At 37.0% G+C, this 22338-nt stretch overlaps 1 protein-coding gene and 1 pseudogene across 2 annotated transcripts in view; one reads left to right on the top strand and one right to left on the bottom strand.

The window, feature by feature from the left end:
• The window catches only part of NELL2 (neural EGFL like 2), a 378516-nt gene extending 368940 nt beyond the window's left edge, over positions 1 to 9576 (top strand). For both annotated transcript variants that reach the window (XM_027093487.1, XM_027093488.1), the window contains one exon: positions 8865 to 9576. In XM_027093487.1, coding sequence (XP_026949288.1) covers positions 8865 to 8915 — 51 coding nt within the window. In that variant the 3' untranslated portion in view covers positions 8916 to 9576. The remainder of the gene's footprint in view (positions 1 to 8864) is intronic.
• Positions 9577 to 21407: 11831 nt separating this feature from the next.
• On the bottom strand, positions 21408 to 21746 carry LOC113613097 (E3 ubiquitin-protein ligase RBX1 pseudogene; annotated as a pseudogene).
• Positions 21747 to 22338: the final 592 nt, after the last annotated feature.

Genomic DNA, 22338 nt, shown 5'->3' on the forward strand with positions numbered 1-22338 from the left:
TATCAAACATTTAGAGAAGAGCTAACATCTATCCTTCTCAAATTCTAGAAAGAAAACTACAGGCCAATATCACTGATGAACATAGATGCAAAAATCCTCAACAAAATACTAGCAAACAGAATCCAACAGCACATTAAAAGGATCATGCACCATGATCAAGTGGGATTTATCCCAGTAATGCAAGGATTCTTCAATATACGCAGATCAATCAATGTGATACACCATATTAACAAACTGAAGGAGAAAAACCATACAATCTTCTCAATCAATGCAGAGGAAGCTTTCAACAAAATTCAACACCGATTTATGATAAAAACCCTGTAGAAAGTAGGCATAGAGGGAACTTTCCTCAACATAATAAAGGCCATATAAGACAAACCCACAGCCAAGATCATCCTCAATGGTGAAAAACTGAAACCATTTCCACTAAGATCAGGAACAAGACAAGGTTGCTCACTCTCACCACTATTATTCAACATAGTTTTGGAAGTTTTAGCCACAGCAATCAGAGAAGAAAAAGAAATAAAAGGAATCCAAATTGGAAAAGAAGAAGTAAAGCTGTCACTGTTTGCAGGTGACATGATACTATACATAGAGAATCCTAAAGATGCTACCAGAAAGCTGCTAGAGCTAATCAATGAATTTGTAGCAGGATACAAAATTCATGCACAGAAATCTCTGGCATTCTTATACACTATTGATGAAAAATCTGAAAGTGAAATTAAGAAAACACTCCCATTTACCATTGCAACAAAAAGAATAAAATATCTAGGTATAAGCCTACCTAAGGAGACAAAAGACCTGTATGCATAAAATTATAAGACACTGATGAAAGAAATTAAAGATGATACAAATAGATGGAGAGGTATACCATGTTCTTGGATTGGAAGAATCAACATTGTGAAAACGACTCTACTACCCAAAGGAATCTACAGATTCAATGCAATCCCTATCACACTACCACTGGCATTTTTCACAGAACTAGAACAAAAAATTTCACAATCTGTATGGAAAAACAAAAGACCCTGAATAGCCAAAGCAATCTTGAGAACAAAAAATGGAGCTGGAGTTATCAGGCTCCCTGACTTCAGACTATACTACAAAGCAACAGTAATCAAGACAGTATGGTACTGGCACAAAAACAGAAATATAGATCAATGGAACAGGATAGGAAGCTCAGAGATAAATCCATGCACATATGGTTACCTTATCTTTGATAAAGGAGGCAAGAATATACAGTGGAGAAAAGACAGCCTCTTCAATAAGTGTTGCTGGGAAAACTGGACAGGTACATGTAAAAGTATGAAATTAGAACACTCCCTAACACCATACACAAAAATGAACTCAAAATGGATTAAAGACCTAAATGTAAGGCCAGACACAATCAAACTCTTAGAGGAAAACATAGGCAGAACACTCTGACATAAATCACAGCAAGATCCTTTTTGATCCACTTCCTAGAGAAATAGAAATAAAAACAAAAATAAACAAATGGGACCTAATGAATCCTTAAAGCTTTTGCACAGCAAAGAAAACCATAAACAGGACCAAAAGACAACCCTCAGAATGGGAGAAAATATTTGCAAATGAAGCAACTGACAAAGGTTTAATCTCGAAAATTTACAAGCATCTCATGCAGCTCAATATCAAAAAGACAAACATCCCAATCCAAAAATGGGCAGAAGACTTAAATAGACATTTCTCCAAAGAAGATATACAGATTGCCAACAAACACATGAAAGAATGCTCAATACCATTAATCATTAGAGAAATGCAAATCAAAACTACAATGAGATATCATTTCACACTGGTCAGAATGGCCATCATGAAAAAATCTAGAAACAATAAATGCTGGAGAGGGTGTGTAGGAAAGGGAACACTTTTGCACTGTTGTTGGGAATGTAGATTGATACAGCCACTATGGAGAACAGTATGGAGGTTCCTTAAAAAACTACAAATAGAACACCCATACGACCCAGCAATCCCACTACTGGGCATATACCCTGAGAAAACCATAATTCAAAAAGAGTCATGTACCAAAATGTTCATTGCAGCTCTATTTACAATAGCCAGGACATGGAAGCAACCTAAGTGTCCATCAACAGATGAATGGATAAAGAAGATGTGGCACATATATACAATGGAATATTACTCAGCCATAAAAAGAAACAAAATTGAGTTATTTGTAGTGAGGTGGATGGACCTAGAGTCTGTCATACAGAGTGAAGTAACTCAGAAAGAGAAAAACAAATACCGTATGCTAACACATACATATGGAATCTAAGAAAAAAAAAAGTCGTGAAGAACCTAGGGGTCAGACGAGAATAAAGACACAGTCCTACTAGAGCATGGACCTGAGGATATGGGGAGGGGGAAGGGTAAGCTGTGACAAAGTGAGAGAGTGTCATGGCCATATATACACTATCAAAGGTAAAATAGATAGCTAGTGGGACGTTGCTGCATAGCACAGGGAGATTAGCTAGGTGGTTTGTGACCACCTAGAGGGGTGGGATAGGGAGGGTTGGAGGGAGGGAGATGCAAAAGGGAAGAGATATGGGAACATATGTATATGTATAACTGATTCACTTTGTTATAAAGCAGAAACTAACACACCATTGTAAAGCAATTATACTCCAATAAAGATGTTAAAAAAATAAAAAAATAGACATAGACTGTCATGTAATACTGCAAAAAAAAGAGGAAATCAGTGTTTTAAATTATTGACACTTAAATATAAACTAACTTAATTATTATTTTCACATACTACGGTAAAAAAATATTTCACCATAATTTCCAATGCTGACAGAGATGTACTGGAATTGTAATTCTTATGCAATGTTAGTGACATTGAAAAATACATGTCAGGAACCACACATACATCTCCTTGCCCACTCCCTGTCCCCACAAAAATGTCCAGAAGATCCTACTAATCCTGGGTCTGAGAATCCAACTTAAAGAAATAATCTAAAATATGGAGCAAACTATATGCATCGTAATATTAACCTCAACATTAATTGGCACGCAGAATCAAGGAAGAAATCAAAATATCCAACAAATGAAAAATGGGTTAAATAAATTATGGTAACTCTGTAACATGTAACATTATATCATAATTATATAATATGTAATTATATGATTGCATTATTCAATTATTCATGTACTAACAATGCTTATAATAAAAATCAAGATAAAAATACTATGTGTGATTACATATGCACTTTGATTACAAGAAGGTTGAAAATAAAGGAATATGAAGTGAATTCTATTAGGACATACTAAAATATTCATAATAGTGGGATTTTAAATTATTAATTTTTATATAGATTATTTATAGCCACATATTATATATGAATATGTAATTACATATATTTATTATATCTATAGTATGTGTAGTTTATAAACATATTAATATATTAATACCATATAGTGATTGATAAGTAAATAATATATTAAATATAAATAAGAGTAAAATATATATTATATACGTCATATATAAACATTTTACTGAAAGCTAAAAGTCAGCTGTCTTCTAATCTTAATGTTATAGAGTTTACCATGCAAAGAGTGATGATGACTTCTTTGCCAGTAAATATAGCCAAAAAAAACAAGGTGTTAAGGAAACTTACTGTGTTACTACATAAAAATAGATGTTATAATTAATTATGACAGTAGGTGGTTACTATTCATAGCAACCTGACTGAGTTTCAGTGGGTCACTTTTTATTCTAGTTTTTATCAAGGTAATGTTTGTTAAGGTGAAATGCATAGTTATTTTGTATATAATTTTATAAGTTTGATGAATCAAAATACAGAATGTTTCCAGCAATCTAGCAAGTACCCTTTTGTCCCCTTCCAGACAATATCTACTTCTCATAGGAAACCTCAATTTTATATCAGTATAGCAAATTTATTTTCCTATTTAAAAATTTCATATAAATGGATCGCACAGTATGTATTCTTTTATATCTAATGGTGAATTGACCAGTTTATCATTATGTAATGTCCCTCCTTATCTCTAGCAAGGCTTCTAGACTTGATGTCAATTTTGACTGGTACTTTGTTTTTTTTTTAATATTCATTCATTTATTTAGTTGAACCGGGTCTTAGTTGCAGTCAGCGGGCTCCTTAATTGTGGCTTGCCAGCTCATTAGTTGCAACACGTGGGCTCCTTAGTTGTGGCAGGCAGCCTCCTTAGTTGTGGCATGCAAACTCTTAGTTGCAGCATGCATGTGGGATCTAGTTCCTTCACCAGGGATCGAACCCAGGCCCACTGCATTGGGATCATGGAGCCTTATCCACTGCACCACCAGGGAAGTCCATTGTCTGGTCCTTTTGTAGCCACACAGTATATTGTTTTGATTCATCCACTTTCAACCTATCTATGGTTTTATATTTAAAGTGCATTTTTTATAGATAATGTATACATAGTTCTTACTTTTTTATCCAGTGTGACAGTCTCTGGCTTTTAATTGAAGTGTTAGTCCATTTAATATTGTTTTTGATGTTGGGGGATTTTGGCCCACCATTTTGCCATTTGTTTTCTACTTGTTCCATCTATTTATTGTATTCTTAATCATCTATTCCTTCCTTCTTTTTATTTGTTAATATTTTTAATGTTATTCAATTTTACTTGTTCTTTTGAATTCTTAACTATAACTCTTTATGATTGTTTTAGTTGTTGGTATAGGAGTTGTAACATATATCATTCATTTATTACAGTATAATAAGATTTAATATTATACTAATTCATATAAAATGTAAGAACTTTGGAATAATATAATCCCATTCCCCTAACCTTTGCACTATAATAATCATATATTTATAACTATGTATACTATAAACTCTAAAAATCTGTATTACTATCAATATTTTTGCTTTAATAAGTCAAATATCTTTGAAGCAAATTAATAGAAGAAAAAATGCTATATTTTAATTTTATATTTATTTCATATTTATATTTATCCTCATATTTACCATTTCTTGTGCTCTTCATTTCTTCTCACACATGTTAATCTCCATCTAGTGTTATTTCCCTTTATCTTGAATAACTTCCTTTAGCATTTTCCATATTGCAGATATACTGGCCACAAATTCTCTCAACTTACATTTATTTGAAAATGTCTTTATTTTTGAAGGATATTCAACTAAATATAGAATTCAGGATTGACAGATTTGTCCCAGCACTTAAAAGTGGTACTCTACTGTTTTCTAGTTTCTACTATTTCTGATAAGGATTCAGCTATCATTTGTACTTTTGTTCCCTTATATGTAATATGTCTTCTTTTCCTCCTCTGTCTCCTTTCATGATTCTTTCTTTATCTTTGGTTTTTAGAGTTTTGACTATGATGCACTTAAGTATTTTTTTTGTCCTCTTTGGTATTTGCTGGGCTTTTTGAGTATCTAAGTAGATTTTTTTCACCAAATTTGAGAAAAATTTGGCCATTGTTTCTTCAGATATTTGGTCTGCCACATTATTTCCCTCCTATTCTTCTGCAACTCTAATTACACATGTGTTATATGGTTTAATATTATCCTGAAGGTCACTGAGGTTCTATTTTTATTTCGATCAAATTCTCTTTTTTTTAAAGATTGGATAATTTCTATTTTTTTAATTTATTGACTATTTCTTCTGCCATCTCTAATCTGCTGTTAAACCCATCCAATGAATTTTTCATTTCGAATATTGCACTTTTCAGTTCCAGAATTTTTTTTTTTTTTTTTTTGCGGTACGCGGGCCTCTCACTGCTGCAGCCTCTCCTGTTGCGGAGCACAGGCTCCAGACGCACAGGCCCAGTGGCCATGGCTCACAGGCCCAGCCGTTACGCGGCATGTGGGATCTTCCCGGACCGGGGCACGAACCTGTGTCCCCTGCGTCGGCAGGCGGACTCTCAACCACTGCGCCACCAGGGAAGCCCCAGAATTTTTATTTAATTCTATTTATAGTTTCATTTCTCTGCTGTAACTTACCATGTTTTATCATTCCTTATGACCATCTTTTTTTTACATCTTTGTACGTATTAGTAATAGCTACTTTCTAGTCTTTACCATCTGGATTAACTTTGAGTCATTTCTATTCACTAGTTTTTCTCTTGGTGAGGAGTCACTTTTTTCTGTTTTTCTTCACATGTCTAGTAATGTTTATGGTTTATTGGATATTGTGGATAATACATAGTATAGACCCTACATTCTATTAGCTTCTTCTGAAGACTATTTTTGTTCTAGCAGATTGCAAATACTGGCCAGTCATCTTGCAGTTGGAAAGGCTGGGCTTTACATTGGTTAGGTGGGTCTATTCCAGGTGTACCCTTAGTTTTCGGGTGAATCTCTTAATCTTGAGACATCATTTTCTTCCTAATCATGGCCCTTTTGGGCTTTCAATGGAAAGCCTGAATTTTTTATCTGTCCCTTCTAACTTGGCAGGACATAGATTTTAAACCCATAGTGAGCAGCATCTGAAATATCTGCTCAAATCTTTCAAACTTCAAGCTGTGACTCTCTGATTGTCTCTTTAGAGTCTGCTCTGCAATTCAAAGACCCGCCACAGATTTGAGGGGAGTTGACATGCTGATTCACTCTCTCCTTTCTAGACATTTCCTCCTGAATTTCCAGCCAGTCTGGCAGCCCAACAGAGCCCTAAATGTTGTCCTCTGACACGTGGGCCCTATCAGATTGTGGCTTTGTGCTTAAGTTATACTTATGCTAAGCATCACAGACTAGGAGTGCCCTAAGGGAAAATGCCAAGTAAAAATGAATCTCAAACAGTACATCTTCCTTCTTTTAAAGATTGAAACTCCTCCAGTGTCTACCTGCTTTTAGTCACTCTCCATTGCTTTAAATAGTTTTTATATTTTGTCCAAACTTTATAGTTATCCATAGGAGGGATAGTCAGTCGATAGTCTTAAATAAGTAACTCTGCCATTACTGAAACAGGAACCCCAGTGGAATATTTTATCAATCTTTCTTGTATGAGCTATGTTTCCCTAATTGGGGAGCTTCCAATGACATGCTCTGTAGAGCATTTATGTTGCTATAGCAGAATTGATATGGAATGAGAAGAACGCTACTGGAAGACTTGCAAAATATACCTTCTCTTCCTAAAACATACTCATACTCCAAACATTCCCTAACTCTCTTTCTGCTCAAAATCCATACAATTTGAGAAACTGATATTCTCAGGAACTGGTACACCCCTCCCTTCATTGGGTCAATGGATTGGGAAAGATCATGTGACCAGGTTATGGCCAGAAAACCTCTGCCTCTGAGCGTAATGACAAAGCTTTAAAATGCAGCTAGAGATCCAAGAGATGGATGTCACCTTCGTTTGCTGTCAGAATAAGAACTCTGCTTAATAACAATTTAAAAAGAAAGAGGATTAAGTTAAATTGATAATACTCTTCTTGGATATAGACTGGCTTTTCCCTCATTTGGTAAGCTTCAACAAAGGCTAAAGTACCAAAGTCCTTTCTTAAGTTTTATCTTACATGAACAGACCCTTTTGGTTTTATCATATTAAGGTCTGATACATTTTCAATCATCTAAAGTCAATTATCTGAGAGAATATATCAAATGGAAGATGAGTTTTAGAGTCAGACTAACCTGAATTTTAATCCCAGCTGTACCATTATATTAGCTTTGTGATTTGGGCCATGATATTTAAGCTTTCTGATCTTCAGTTTCTGAACCTAAAAAAACATGACTATTAATAGTGATCCTACTGGGAATGCTCTGAGGTTGAAATTAGATAATGTATTTAAAGTGCCTGGCAAAGTATCTGACACAGAGTACGCACTCAAAAAGTAGAAGGGTATTATCATCTTATGATTGTGGTAACAATACTAACATTTTCATTATTAGCTAGCCAGTGGAAGAAAGAGCGCAAGGATTCAAAAGAACAAGATACAGATTTTTTTCCTCTCTGTAATACACCATACTCTTTTGGTACTTTGTTATAAAAACGAATTATGGGGGCTTCCCTGGTGGCGCAGTGGTTGAGAGTCCGCCTGCCGATGCAGGGGACACGGGCTCGTGCCCCGGTCCGGGAAGATCCCACATGCCGCGGAGCAGCTGGGCCCGTGAGCCATGGCCACTGAGCCTGCGCGTCCGGATCCTGTGCTCCGCAACGGGAAAGGCCCGCGTACCGCAAAAAAAAAAAAAAAACCTAATTATGCATATCTGGCTCTTCCTTGACTATTTTTCCTGCCTCATCTCTACACTGTTTTCTTCACCAACTTAAAATTCTCACCCAGACCAAACCTTTTTAGGTTTCTTAACTACGCAAAACTCTTTTCACTTGAAAGCCTTTTATTCATTCTGTTCCCTGGCTCTTGGCCTACCTTTTCACAGATCTGTCTTGAGGTCCTGGTTTAAACATCACTTCTACAGAGAAGTCTACTCTGGCCACCCAATCTAAGTAGCCAGACATTTATTAATCTCATGACATCACCTAGTTTGTTTCTTTTCTAGCACTTTTCACAATTTTTGATTATACATTTGCTTGTTAATTCCCCCCCACAAAACTATAAGCCTTGTCCTATGAGGGTAGTGACCATATCTGCTTTATTCATTCATCAGCATATCTCGGGCTCAATTTAGTCAATGCTTATTTTGTGAACGGGCAAACCAAACAACAAATGTGAGCTAAGAGAGTGCCATGGGGTAAATAAAGTTGGCTTATGATTTGCCGCAAATAACTGGCCATAGTTTGTTCTGCAACAGTAGAGGCATGAAAAGTGATTGAGCCATTGAACTTTCAGGGGCACATAAATAACAAGTAAACCATTCAGTTATGTTATGTGTACCAATCGATGAGTATTGACTAATGGCTTAAAAAGTAATACCATGCTTTTTTTCCCCTCTCTTCTCTAGAATGGCCACATCTGTTGCTCAGTGGATCCACAGTGCCTTCAGGAACTGTGAAGTTAACTGTCTCACTGGAAATTTCTGTTTAAAGAATGTTCTTTCATTAAAAAGACCAAAAAAAAAAAAATTGAAGCGGATGATTTGTGGGCAGCTAAGTGCAGCATTGTTAATAGCTGAGTAAACTTTCCATTATGAAATTTGTGGAGCTTGAGAAAATCACAAAAGGAAACTTCTTGGGGCAAAACTAGACCAGAATTCCACCTCAACTGCGTCTGATGTTGGCATGTAGAAGAATGCGTGTGAAATACACACCATGACATCACGACCTCTGGATGTAAAGCCTGAGCTTACGGGAGCTTCGGAAGCCTCTAGCTTCACTGGTGCAGAAAATTTTCCTCTAGATCAGAATCTTCACAAATCAGTTCAGTTCTTCACTGCAAAAAATAAAATGTAAGGCAGTGAACGAATTCTGTTTTCCGAAGCAAAGCAAAGAAGCTATAACATGTTTATCTGTACAGTATACACTCTGAGAAGAAATCTGAAACGAGTTATTGTCATGATAAAAATAACGCACAGGCATGGTTACTTAATATTTTCTAACAAGAGATGTCATCCTTATTTCATTGTTTTACTGCACTGAATATTATTTGGTTGAATTTGTTAAGTATAAGCTCGTTCTTGTGTAAAATTAAATAAATATTTCTCTTACCTTATAACATGTCCAAGTGTCTGCATAATGTGTTCCTTTTCCCCCACAGATGCCTCAGTATACAAACTGCTTTCTAGTTCCGCTGATGAGAAACTCCCACCATGCTATTCCCAAACTGAAAGGTGATTTTCACTCCATTTCATGCCGAAGTGGCGGGGAGGTGGGTGATGGATACCTTTGTTCTGCCTCTCTGGATCCTCTCAGTCATCTTTTACCCTGCCTCATATCCTGGGGGCTGACCTGTATACGTTGTATTAGTAGGTTCTCTTGTCCTCTGGATTCTGATTCGGTTTGACCAGTGGTGACCACCGGCAGGATATCAGAAAGAGGACGTTTGGATATTTATTCTGCTAGCTCCTTTCCTGCCAGGTTACTACCATGATTAGCTGTGTCACTTACTGAAGGTGACATCTCCTGACAGGTGACCCTCTCTGTTAAGCTACCCCCTCCAGTTTTTGATAACTTCTATTTGCTTCTTCTGGCTTAGAGATAATAACAACTCTGGCTGCTTTGTCCTTTCAGGTACCTGATCGATTTCTTGTTGTTTTCCCTATCTCCTATTGCATCTTTATAAATCGTCCCTTTGTTAAACTGTCTTTAATTAGCCAGCTCGAGTGTGCCATCTGTTTCCTGTCAGGACTTTGATATACATAAGTAGGGTAGTATGTGAGGGTTGGGAATATCTTCAAGAATTGGTCCTTCACAATTTGATATAAAAATTAAAGAATCCCAATCTTAGAAGGCATTGTGATATTACATGTTAAAATTTTTGATGCACTAGAATCTCAGGAGGAAAAAAATTAACTTACTGATGCCCAATAGAGGAGTTAATCCAATATTGCCCTAGTCATATGTTTTGTGCTAGGGTGAAAAAGGAAATATATTATTAAATTCACTTTTAGTTTAGAGACTTCTTTAAAGAAAAAAGAAAAAGGGAAAGGAACAGGATATGACTCCCACAAGCTACAGAAATGGTAAAGTGGCATTTTAACTACCCCTTCCCCATTGTTATGGGAACAACCTAACAGGAGCTGAGCTAAAGGATAATTTATAAATGTCTTAATACTTTGGCATGTGTAATATTTATTAAATGTGTGAATTCAAGTATCTCAATATTCCCTGGTTTTATCATAAACGATTTTTTCTGCAGCCTTTTTATATTTAATTTAAAATTTCAGCAGAGCATAAAGTTTATTTTACTTTATAAAAATTTTTTTTGGGCTGCGTTGGGTCTTCGTTGATGCTTGCGGGCTTTCTCTAGTTGCGGCGAGCAGGGGCTACTCTTCGTTGTGGTGTGCAGGCTTCTCATTGCAGTGGCCTTTCTTGTTGCGGAGCATGGGCTCTAGGTGCGTGGGCTTCAGTAGTTGTGGCGCACAGACTCTATTTGTGGCTCGCGGGCTCTAGAACACAGGCTGAGTAGTTGTGGCGCATGGGCTTAGTTGCTCGGTGGCATGTGTGATCTTCCCATACCAGGGATCGAACCTGTGTCATCTGTATTGGCAGGCAGATTCTTAACCACTGCGCCACCAGGGAAGTCCTAAGTTTATTTGGGGGGGGGGGCATTATTTACTATGGTAACTAGCAATTTAGTCTGCAAGAAGGTATTAATTTGAAGTTTTTTCTACATATTTCTCCCATATATAGATTTGGGATTTCATATTAAATCTCCCTAAAGTATATTTTATTTGCTTTTATGAGGAGAGTGAGAAATAGTATGTGCCTGTGCGTGTGTGTAGACACACACATACTCAATCTACATCCATATATTTGTATATATTCATCAATCAGTGGGATCAGCAATAAACAAAATGTGGTATGTTTATATTACAGATTACTCTAGAGGATGCAAATGAATACATACAGCAACATGGATGAATCTCAGAAACATGTTGAGTAAAAAACAAGATGCAAAAAAGGAACAATTTTTACAGTATTTACATAAAATTTTTAAATGCGCAAAACTTTGTGTTATGTTTATGCAAGTACAAATATGCATAAAATGCATATCAAAATGCATGGGAATGATAAATATCAAATTAGGATAGTGGCTGTCTCTGAGAGGTGGAAGAGGGGTGCCAGGTGCACAGGATGTGTAACTGTGTTGGTAATATCTGTTTATCGTTTTATTCTGTATATTTCAGATATTTTAAAATAATGCTATCTATTGCTGACATTCAGGTAAATGAATTTACAAATTGACTAAATGTGGGGTTTTTTTTGTTTTTTGGGGTTTTTTTGTCCATGCTGCATGGCATGTGGGATCTTAGTTCCTGACCAGGGATGGAACCTGTGCCTCCTGCAGTGGAAGCTAGGAGTCTTAACCAATGGACTGCCAGGGAAGTCCCGACTAAATGTGTTTTCATTTATATTTCTATACCCAAAACTAAGCCAGTTAGTTTTTACATGCATGTATGGAAGTACCTAGATTTGTGGAAGCAAGACTTTAAACAAATATACACCGTAACGCCTACAAGGTTTCCATTCCTAATTATGTTTTTAAATAAATACAATACTAGTTAAAGGCAGGTAATAAAAGAAAAAAAATGATCACATGATCTCACCACCTTTGGTACTGGTTTTCTTTGCTCTTTGTCAAATGCTTACATATTTTACATTGTTGCAATCACAGTATCATTTTTATTTCTACATTTTGCATAATATTTTATTGTAAACAATGTTTATATTATTATGTTTATAAAATTTTAAGGACTAGTAAATATTTCATTGATGTTAGAAATATAGTTTATTTCCTTCTAACTTTTTCACTATTATAGGTGCTGCTGCAATTCATATGGTGTAAGTTATTTTTTAGACTATATTATCAACAGTAGATTTAATGAAGCAAGTTGTGAACTGTTCGAATAATGTAGTTTAGCTGAGGTATAGTTGATGTACAATATTATATAAGTTTCAGGTATACAACATAGTGAGTCATAATTTTTAAAGTTTATATTACATTTATTTTTATTATACATATTGGCTATATTCCCTGTGTTGTACAATATATCCTTGTAGCTTATTTATTTTATACATAGTAGTTTGCACCTTTTAATCCCCTACCTTATCTTGATTTAACATGTTTTATTGCTTGTCCAAAGGCTGTATCGAAGAACATTCCACTGGCAATGTATGCAATTACTTTTTATTTTTTGATAGATTTATTTTATTTGTTTATTTATTTATTATTTATTTACTTTTTGGCTGCATTGGGTCTTCTGTGGCTGTGCACAGGCTTTCTCTAGTTGCCAAGGGCTTCTCATTGCGATGGCTTCTCTTGTTGCGGAGCACAGGCTCCAGGCGTGCAGGCTTCAGTAGTTGTGGCACACGAGCTTCAGTAGTTGTGGCTCGTGGGCTCTAGAGTGCAGGCTCAGTAGTTGTGGTGCACGGGTTTAGTTGCTCCGCAGCATGTGGGATCTTCCCTGACCAGGACTCAAACCCGTGTCCCCTGCATTGACAGGTGGATTCTTAACCACTGTGCCACCAGGGAAGCCCTGCAATTACTTTTAAAACAACCTTGTTGCCATTGGATATTATCAATTTAATTTTTGCTCGCCATTGTAGTTTTTTATAGGTGTAAAATGGTACATTACTGTTTTAATTTTAATGTCTTTAAATAACTGTGAGGTTAAACTTATGTAGGCATTGCCATTTTCTACATATGTCCTTTGCTCATATATCTCTAGTCCTTTGATCAATTATACATGGGATAAACAGTAAAAAAATATTCATGTATAATTGTTGGAAATCCTTCCACAAATTTTTGCCAATGTTTTTCTCAAAATATTGTTACTTTTTATAGTTTATTTCTTTTCAGTTTTAGTATAAAGAATTTTAATATGTATCACTGATGGTTACTTTTATAACCTCTTATATTTGTTCAAAATTCATATTATTACATCTCCAAATAGTTCCCTACATATATTCCATACATGGGAAAGCACCTCCTCTAGAAAACATCCAAGAACTATTTGAGTTCTTCTGAACATCAACTGAAATGAGTTTTCTTAAATTTCAACTTAATGTATGTCATGTTGGTCCTAGCTCTATTCGCTGGGACATGTTAACTCATCTTCAGATATTGTTCTGGAACCCTCTTCTTCCACTATTAAATTCCTCTAATTCCTTTCATCTGTCTTGAGAAAAAATATCTCAGTCGTTCTCTTCTAGATGTTTTCCTGTTGTTCATGTGCCCGTGTATGTGTCATGCCTAGAACTAAACACCATATTCCAAGAGAAATATCTCCAACTAGGGACACACTTGGTTTAGGACCTGAGACTATAGATAAGGACTCCTTAACTGAGCTTTATTTTACAGAGAAGAAAAAAATTTTTTTCTCCCAATTCACCAACTGAGCTCTTCTGATATATTTGAAATTCATAAAAACTTTAAAATGCTAAATAAGAGAACATTTATATTCAAATTATATTCTCCCAAGTGTGTTTATGAAATCGTCTTTCTTAGAGCATATTCAGTGCTGTATAAAATCGTGTCCTATTCGGTGGTATTTCACTATTCCATAAAGAATCTAGTAGCATGTATTTTCTACTTCAAATTGAATTTTCCTAGTAATTTGGGCTTTTCGTCTATAGTAAATACATTTATTAGTGCGGGTCTTTGTGCATCATTTCATCATCTCTAAAATATATTCCAAAGGAAGATAGCTTTGCCTTGTCCTGAAGAAAACAACTTGATTTTATTTCAGTAATTTGAATCTTTTTTTTTTTTTTTTTTTTTTTTGCGGTACTCGGGCCTCTCACTGTTGTGGACTCTCCCGTTGCGGGGCACAGGCTCCGGACGCGCAGGCTCAGCGGCCATGGCTCACGGGCCCAGTCGCTCCGCGGCATGTGGGATCTTCCCGGACCGGGGCATGAACCCGTGTCCCCTGCATCGGCAGGCGGACTCTCAACCACTGCGCCACCAGGGAAGCCCCAGTAATTTGAATCATTTTAACTGTGAAGCAAAGCCAATAGAAACAGAGTCGTATCACCTTGGTGAAATTCTCACTCTACATAGAGCGGGACACCAGTAAAACACTTCATTAAATGATGATTAACAATAAAGATGGTTATTGCATTGGCATATTTGGCCCATGGCTAGCACAGAATAGACTATCAATACTTTTATGCTTTAGATTTTTTTTCAGCTTTATTGAGGTATAATCCACAAAAAAATTGTAATATATTTAAAGAGTATATCATGATGAATTTCAATCTGTATACATTGTGAAAGGATTTCTACCATCTAGTTAATTAACACATTACATTCATTACATATATATATAGAGAGAGAGTGTGTACATTTAAGTTTTACTCTGTTAGCAAATTTCAATTATACAGTACAGTGTTATCAACTATAGCCACCATGTTCTACATTAGATACTCAGACCTTATTCATCTTACAGCTGAAAGTTTTTACCTTTTTACCAGCCGCTCCCTATTTCCTCTGTCCCTAACCCCTGGCAACCACTTTCCTACTCTATGTTTTGATGCGTTTGATTTTTTATTTTAGATTCCATATATAAGTGATACGATGCAGTACATGTTTTTCTCTGTCTGGCTTGTTTCACTTAGCATACTGCCCTCTAGGTCCATCCATGTTGTCACAAACTGCAGGATTTCCTTCTTTTAAATGGTTGAATAATATTCCAATATATGTTGGAATATTATACACACACACACACACACAAGATCTCTATTCATTCATCGGTTGACAGACATGATTGTTTCTGTATCTTGGCTATTGTGAATAATGCTGCAGTGAACATGGGAATGCAGATATCTCTTTAAGATCCTGATTTCATTTCCTTCAGCTATATACCCAGAAGTCAGATTTCTGGGCCATATGGTTGCTCTACTTCTAAGTTTTTGAGGAAACTCTATACTATTTTCCATAGTGATGGTACCTATTTACATTCCCAACAGTGCACAAGACTTTCATTTTCTCCACATTCTTGCCCAAACGTGTTATCTCTTGTCTTTCTGATGATAGCTATTCTAACGGGTGTGAGGTAATATCTCATTGTAAAATTGATTTGCAATTCCCTGATTATTAGTGAGATTGAGCACCTTTTAGTATACCTGTTGGACATCTGTATACCTTCTTTGGGAAAATGTCTATACAGATCATCTGCTCATTTTTTAAATCAGAATGTTTCTGTTGTTTGCTATTGAGTTGTGTGAGTTCATATATTTTGGATATGAACCCCTTATTATATATATGATGTGCAAATATTTCCTCCCATTCCACAGGTTGCCTTTTCATTATGTTGATCAGTTTCTTTGCTGTGCAGATGCTTTTTAGCTTGATGTAGTCTTACTTATTTTTCTTTTTACTGTCTTTGCTGTTGGTTTCAAGTCCAAAAAAATCATTGCCAAAACCAAGGTCATAGCTTATCCCCTTTTGTTTTTCTAGGAGTTTTACAGTTTCAGGAGTTTTACAGTTTTTCTTTTTCTCAGAGTTTTATAGTTTCAGGTCTTAAATATAAGACTTTAGTCCATTTGAGTTGCTTTTTGTGTATGATATAAGATGGTGGTCCTGTTTCATTCTTTTGCATGTAGCTGTCAGGTTTCCCAAAATCATTCCCATGGTTCATTCTTGGCTCCCTTGTCGTATCAATTGACCATACTTCCGTGGGTTTCTTTGTAGGCTCTCTATTTTGTTTCCATTGATCTATGTGTCTACTATTATGCCGTAGATTTAGTATGTCCATGGGAGAATGTGAATTCGGGAGGGTCTTTTCTCCATCTTGGACCAGATTCTGCCTATAGCATCAGGTCTTAGACTAAGGAAGAATGAAAGAAGTTCCAGCTGACATAGAGTCCAGAGAGTTGACTAAAAGTGAGTTTGAGGCCAAAGCCTCGTTTAACGGCCAGAGAGTAAATAGTTGAGGTACACATTCTCTGTTGCAACTGCTCAACTCTGCTATTGTAGAGCTAATATATCAAGGTAAAGCATGTGTTGGAGAGCATAATATATAAGTGAATGAGCGACCATTTTTGGCAAATAGCCCATAGTTTGTCAACCTCTACCCTATGCTATATGAACCAGGGGAAACTTCAACAGCAATATATGTAACCCATTGGGTATTCAGAAATTTGTTGCCCCAAACAGTTGTTCTCTTTCTTATATGTAAACATAGAGAAAATTCATGATCAAAATCCCAAAAGCATTTTATTAAAGCCAAAGTGAAGGCATCACATTTGCTGAATCCACACATAACCCACCTCAATGAAACTTGCCTCCCTCTTCCCTTAGCCCCAAACTGTCTACCTTTTCACCCTAAATCAATGAAAGCTGAGGATCTATGTCCACAGAAAGGCTTCTGCCTTTCCAAAGACCTATAAATGTCTTACTGCTGCACCTGTGAAGACCTCAGGGCTCTAGAAACTGATTCTCAGGGTTCATCAGGCATGAGGGACAGAGCCAACCAAACCCAGCACCCAGGATTTTCTTTCCCTATTTGACATGCAGAGGCAAGTGAGTTTATTTTCCCTAATTTTGGGCTAAGTGCAGTTACCCAGGGAGGTAAGTGGAACCCAGGGAGGCAGACTCAGATATCTTCCCTAGGCCTGACAGCCTAAGTCTGCTCACCTACAAAATGGAGTTAACAATACTGCCTACATTGTAGAGCTTTTGGGAGGATTTAATGAATATTCATAAGTATCTAGCCCAGTACTTAATATAAGTATGCAGTAAGTGTATTTTTCTTAATACTTATTATTATTCTCAGGTGCCAAAGAGGCTGGTAGAAGAATCTCACTCTTACCTCCTTTACAAAAAGCCACTAACAGCAACCTAAAGCCACTAGTTTGCTACCAATTATTCTGTTAAATTTTCTTCCCAAGAGATATTCATTTATTCAGATCCTCAAATGAGTCAGTCTTTCCCTGTTAGCAAATATAAGTCATACTTTCTACGTTTCTCTTCCTGAGCCCGTTACATTTATTATTATTCAAACACAGAATTTTTCTCTCAGAGCCTAGAGGCGGCTGCAGAATCTAGCTCACCAGGGCTCTGGGAAGCCCAGTCTTGTCCTGGCTCCTCTGGATATGAGGCAGATGTACCAGACGGCTGTCCCATGAGGGCTGCTAATTTAGCCAAAGCCCTGCAGAGAAAGGCTTCAGTTCCTCAGTTCAGAAAAGTTTGGGAAAGATTGCAGAGCAACCTGATTTCTAACTACCAAAACTGTAAGAGAGATAGATTTAGATTTCTTGAGATCCCTAGAAATAGCATCAGAATGTTCCTCCATTTGAAGCAAATGAAGGCTAAACATCCTTAACATAAGCGCTAAGAAAATATCGCCTACTCAGGGCAAGTCCTACCCACTGCCCTCTGAAGTGGTCCATTTACTATCTAGCAGGATCAATACAGGATCCCAAGCCATTACCCCCACTCAAGGACGTGCCAGCACTTACAGGCACCTCTTTTTTAGTCTATGTCCTCAAAGATATCTGCATCTTGGGATTATTGGAGGAGCAGCAAAATTCCCTTAAATATTCTGAAAGTCGTTAAAAACCAAGAATGTGTTGGACCTGAGTTCACATCCCTGCCCTGTCATTTCCTAACTTAATCATGGTGAAGCTCACTTTCTAAAAAATGGATATCTATCCTAACATTATTGTCCTATCGACAATAATATCTAACGTGCAAAGTTGTCAAGATTACATTCTTTTACTTATTTGTATGTTATAGTCACTGAGATTAGTGGCTTTAACTGGGAAAAGAAAGAAAATCAAAGAAGGTTCACCATAGGACTGAATACACAGCTAATCCTGATATAAATAATTTTGTGAGTTCCCAAACAAAACAAAAGAAATTGAAAGGTACTCCTAAGCTTTAAACCAACTTCCACGGTTACAATGCAAATGATGAGAAATACAAGGAAAGAGTGACGACTCCCACTTTAAAAGCAGGAGCTCTGCCCAGGTCCTGGTCAACTCACAAGCCATGCTAGGGTGCCCTTTGGAGGGAGATGTAACAGCTCTCTGGTTTCCTTTCCTGTCTCCTTCTAGATCCTACAGCTGAGGCCAATATATGCCTCCCTGCTGATTGCAGTTTCTTGATCAATCCTAGGAGAATCCGAGGAGATATTTTAAGAGCTTTAGCCCAATTCTCTGGCACTTGACAGCTAATGAGTCTTGCTCCTTATCTGGACCTAAGTTTTGGTTTACTTTTTCCTAAGATGTACAAGTTCCTCTCTTATACCTAAACTCCTATTTCATTAGGTTTGAAACCTTATATAGCTCTTTCAAATCCCCTCCCAAGGACTAGAGTCTGAATGACTGCCTAGAAAGCTGCCCAGTGAACACCAAATTGTTTCATGATATGAATGAGAAAAAAAATTGCATTGCTTTAAGCTATTGAGATTTTAATGTTGTTTGCTACTGCACTTAGCCTAAATAATACTTAAATTTTCCAGTGGAAATTGGAGACTATGGTTTATCAGTAGGAAGGTAGTCAGCAGATTGAAAATCAAGAAAGCATTGTGTTATGGGAAAGACGTTTGCAAAAATCTGTTGCCAGCAATAATTTGGTAGGCAGATCTTGTGCTTACTGAATTGAAACTCTAGGGAAAGAGGTTAGAAAACAATGTTAGCGCATACAGACTAGTGTTGTCCACATCTGGCACAAGAAAGAAATGAAATGAGCTCCGGAAAAAGTTGGTCACTTTATAAGCAGAAATGAGAGGGAATAGAAAAAAATCTAAAAATGTGGGCCATCAAAGTGTTGGAAATATCTTTGTTTCTAGATCCTAAACTGTAAGTGATGTGATTGAGAAAGGCTTGGGGTAACTAAAAAACTTCTGCTGCTCAAAGTGACTTAAGTCTTGCAGCAAAGATCACACACATTAATAACCACTTTTAGCCACCATTAAATTAGGAAAAAACAATTGGAGGGATCAGGCAATAAAATCAAGCTGATTAGAGACCAATGTCTGGGAAGCATCTTTGGGTATGGTTACAGGCACATGGTACTGATTGCAAGCAAATAGACCTGAAGCTTTGCTCATGAAGAAATTGCATATCACATAAAACCACGTGGGTGGTCTCAGGGAGCATAAAATAATCATCGGGCAAACAGTGGGCTGACAAAACTCTGCAGCCCCAGGAAGGCACAGCCCACTCTGATGTGCAAGGAGGATAATAGATAAGGAGGAAGCTCCCAAAGGATAGAGTCAGGGGGCCACAGAGCACAATGTGCAAAAGAGTTTCTTCCAGAGAGCTGATTCAGAGAAGAGTCAAAGATCTCCCCCTGCTCTCTGGGTTTGTCCAACTGGATTACCTCTGACCAGTAACGGCTGTGTCTCCCTGTTTTACCCTTTCCAAACGGAACTATTCTTTATGGTGGATATCAGGGATGGATACTAAGTGCATAGTCACAGGACTATGAGAAACTGTATCTGATAGATTGTAGAGAATGAAAATTTGGTTATCAGAAAGAGCAGGCAATGGTGAAAATGCTAATGTTCAGCAATACACATATTCCCTTTTCTTGGACACATAGAAAAACTATATTTCCCAGCCTCCTTTGCAGTTAGGTATGATCAGGTAATTGAGTTCTAAGTAATGGAAGGTGGGCAGAAGTGAAGTAGTCTAACTCTAGGCATAGTCCACACAGCCTCCTGCAGTGGAGGGCTCCAAGGCCCTAGAAGTAGGTAGAAAACTACAGCCCATAGGCCAAATATGGCCAAATATGGCTCACTGCCTATTTTTTTTGCATATTTTTATTAAAAGTAACTTTTTCAAAAAAAAATCATTAGAAGAGCAGCATTTTTGCAAATCTCTTTTATATCTGACAATAGAAGACAGCTGGATTCTCATGTCAGCTTCTTCATTCAACATGTTTCTTTGGTTGAAGCATATAAAGAAAAGCTGGCCTCATGGTCATGCAGTTGGAAAAGGAACTTCATGAAATTTCTGAAAGGGTTTCAGGTACCCCCAGGAGTCCTCAGACCATACTTTGAGAACCACTGCAGTAAACTATACTGTTTCTCAGTTAGAGACTATATGGCTATTGAATCAGTATTAGACCAAGATATTTTAAACAGGGACTTCACTGGTGGTCCAGTGGTTAAGACTCAGCACTTCCAATGCAGGGGGCACAGGTTCAATCCCTAGTCAGGGAACTAAGATCCCACATGGCGCATGCACTGCCAAAAAAAAAAAAAGACATTTTAAACCAATTGCAAAGGGTGGTAGTAGGGAAGGAAACTTGAATTCTCCCATTAACTCAATTTTAAATATCAATTTTCAATTTAAGTTCAAAAATTGCTCTGAGCCAGCCAAGATTACATATTAGGTTTTTTTAAGTTTACTTTTCCAAACTAAGAAGAGAAAGCAACATGTCATACAGAAAGTTCACATTTGTACAGTGTCTTTACAGTTTACAAAGACTCTTTCTGTATCCACTTGATGCCATTTAATCCTTAGAAGCTACTTGATAGAGGAGGAAAGCTTGGAGCAGAGAGGCAACTTTCCCAAGATTTTGCCATCAGTAAGCAGGCTTCCTCGTGACCAAGCGATGTGCTCACAGGACAATTCTGCTCTGTCTCTAATGAACAAACATCTCTCTTGCAAAAGCTGGCTTTCCAACCTGGGAAGAAGGGACTCTTTATTTATGTTCACTTTTTTCACATCTATACAACAGACAGCATCTGTTCTAGAATCCACCTGGATTTCATTTGACACAGAATATCAATACAATATGGCTGCAGGAATAGCAAACTGGAAAGACAAAGCATAAAGGACACGGGTCTATCTAATTTATAATTAAGGAACAAGAAGCCAAGTCATTAAATGAATAACAGAACAGCTGAGCTTGATGGAAGAATTCTTTTTTTCTAGTGCACATACTTTTGGAATTCCCACTATCTGTTGTCCAACAGACACACCTGCCATGTTTTGAGCCAGCAGGAGAAGCAGTGGAAGTGAAAAGCATGGTCACAGACTCCCCATGCAATGGTGCACTCTTCAGAAGTAGCAGATGCCTGGTTAGCTCAGCATCCTATGGAAAGATCCATAATGTGGTTCCTGCAGATGGCACAGTTATGAGCCACAATATCCCAGGCCCAGAGGGCTACTGCATTTCATTTTTTCACTTCAGTGTGCTGCTTTCCCATGCTGTTGTTGGTGCCACTTGGGATATCCATCACTGCTGCCATTTTGGAAACATACCCCCTGTGGTCCTCACTGCCTATTCTTGTACAACCATGAGCAAAAATGGCTTTACATTTTTAAATTACCTTTAAAAATAAGAATAGTAATATTCCACAACATTCAAAATTATATATATATAATTATATAAAATTTAATTTGCAATGTAAAGTTTTATTGGAACACATTCACATTCATTTCTATATTGTTTCTGGCCGCTTTCACATTAAGTGGCAGTGTTGAATAGCTACAGCAGAGACCATGTGTGGTGCCCTCACTGCTGCCCCCTGCTGACTCAGTGCATTCTACATTGCAATGATGCAGTTATAAATTGACCACATTTTGACTGCCATCCGTATCACTGTACTGTAACATTTTATTTTATTTTATCCTTTTACTATCAGTGCATATTCATCAGGTGAAAACAAGAAAGGAAGAAAAAAGTGGACTTCATATGGTGCATGTTTGAGGCATACTGGAGTGTGGATTATTTTGTTAACAAATTAGGTGGCAAAGCATTGTTTTTTTATACAATGACCTTTTAGCTGTGGTAAGCAAAATAATACCACCGCCCCCCAGATGTCCATATCCTAATTCCTGGAACCTGTGAATATGTTA

Source organism: Aethalodelphis obliquidens, unplaced genomic scaffold (genome assembly GCF_003676395.1).
Source record: "Aethalodelphis obliquidens isolate GAN/ISIS:26980383/991018 unplaced genomic scaffold, ASM367639v1 scaffold84, whole genome shotgun sequence".
NCBI classification, from domain to species: domain Eukaryota; kingdom Metazoa; phylum Chordata; class Mammalia; order Artiodactyla; family Delphinidae; genus Aethalodelphis; species Aethalodelphis obliquidens.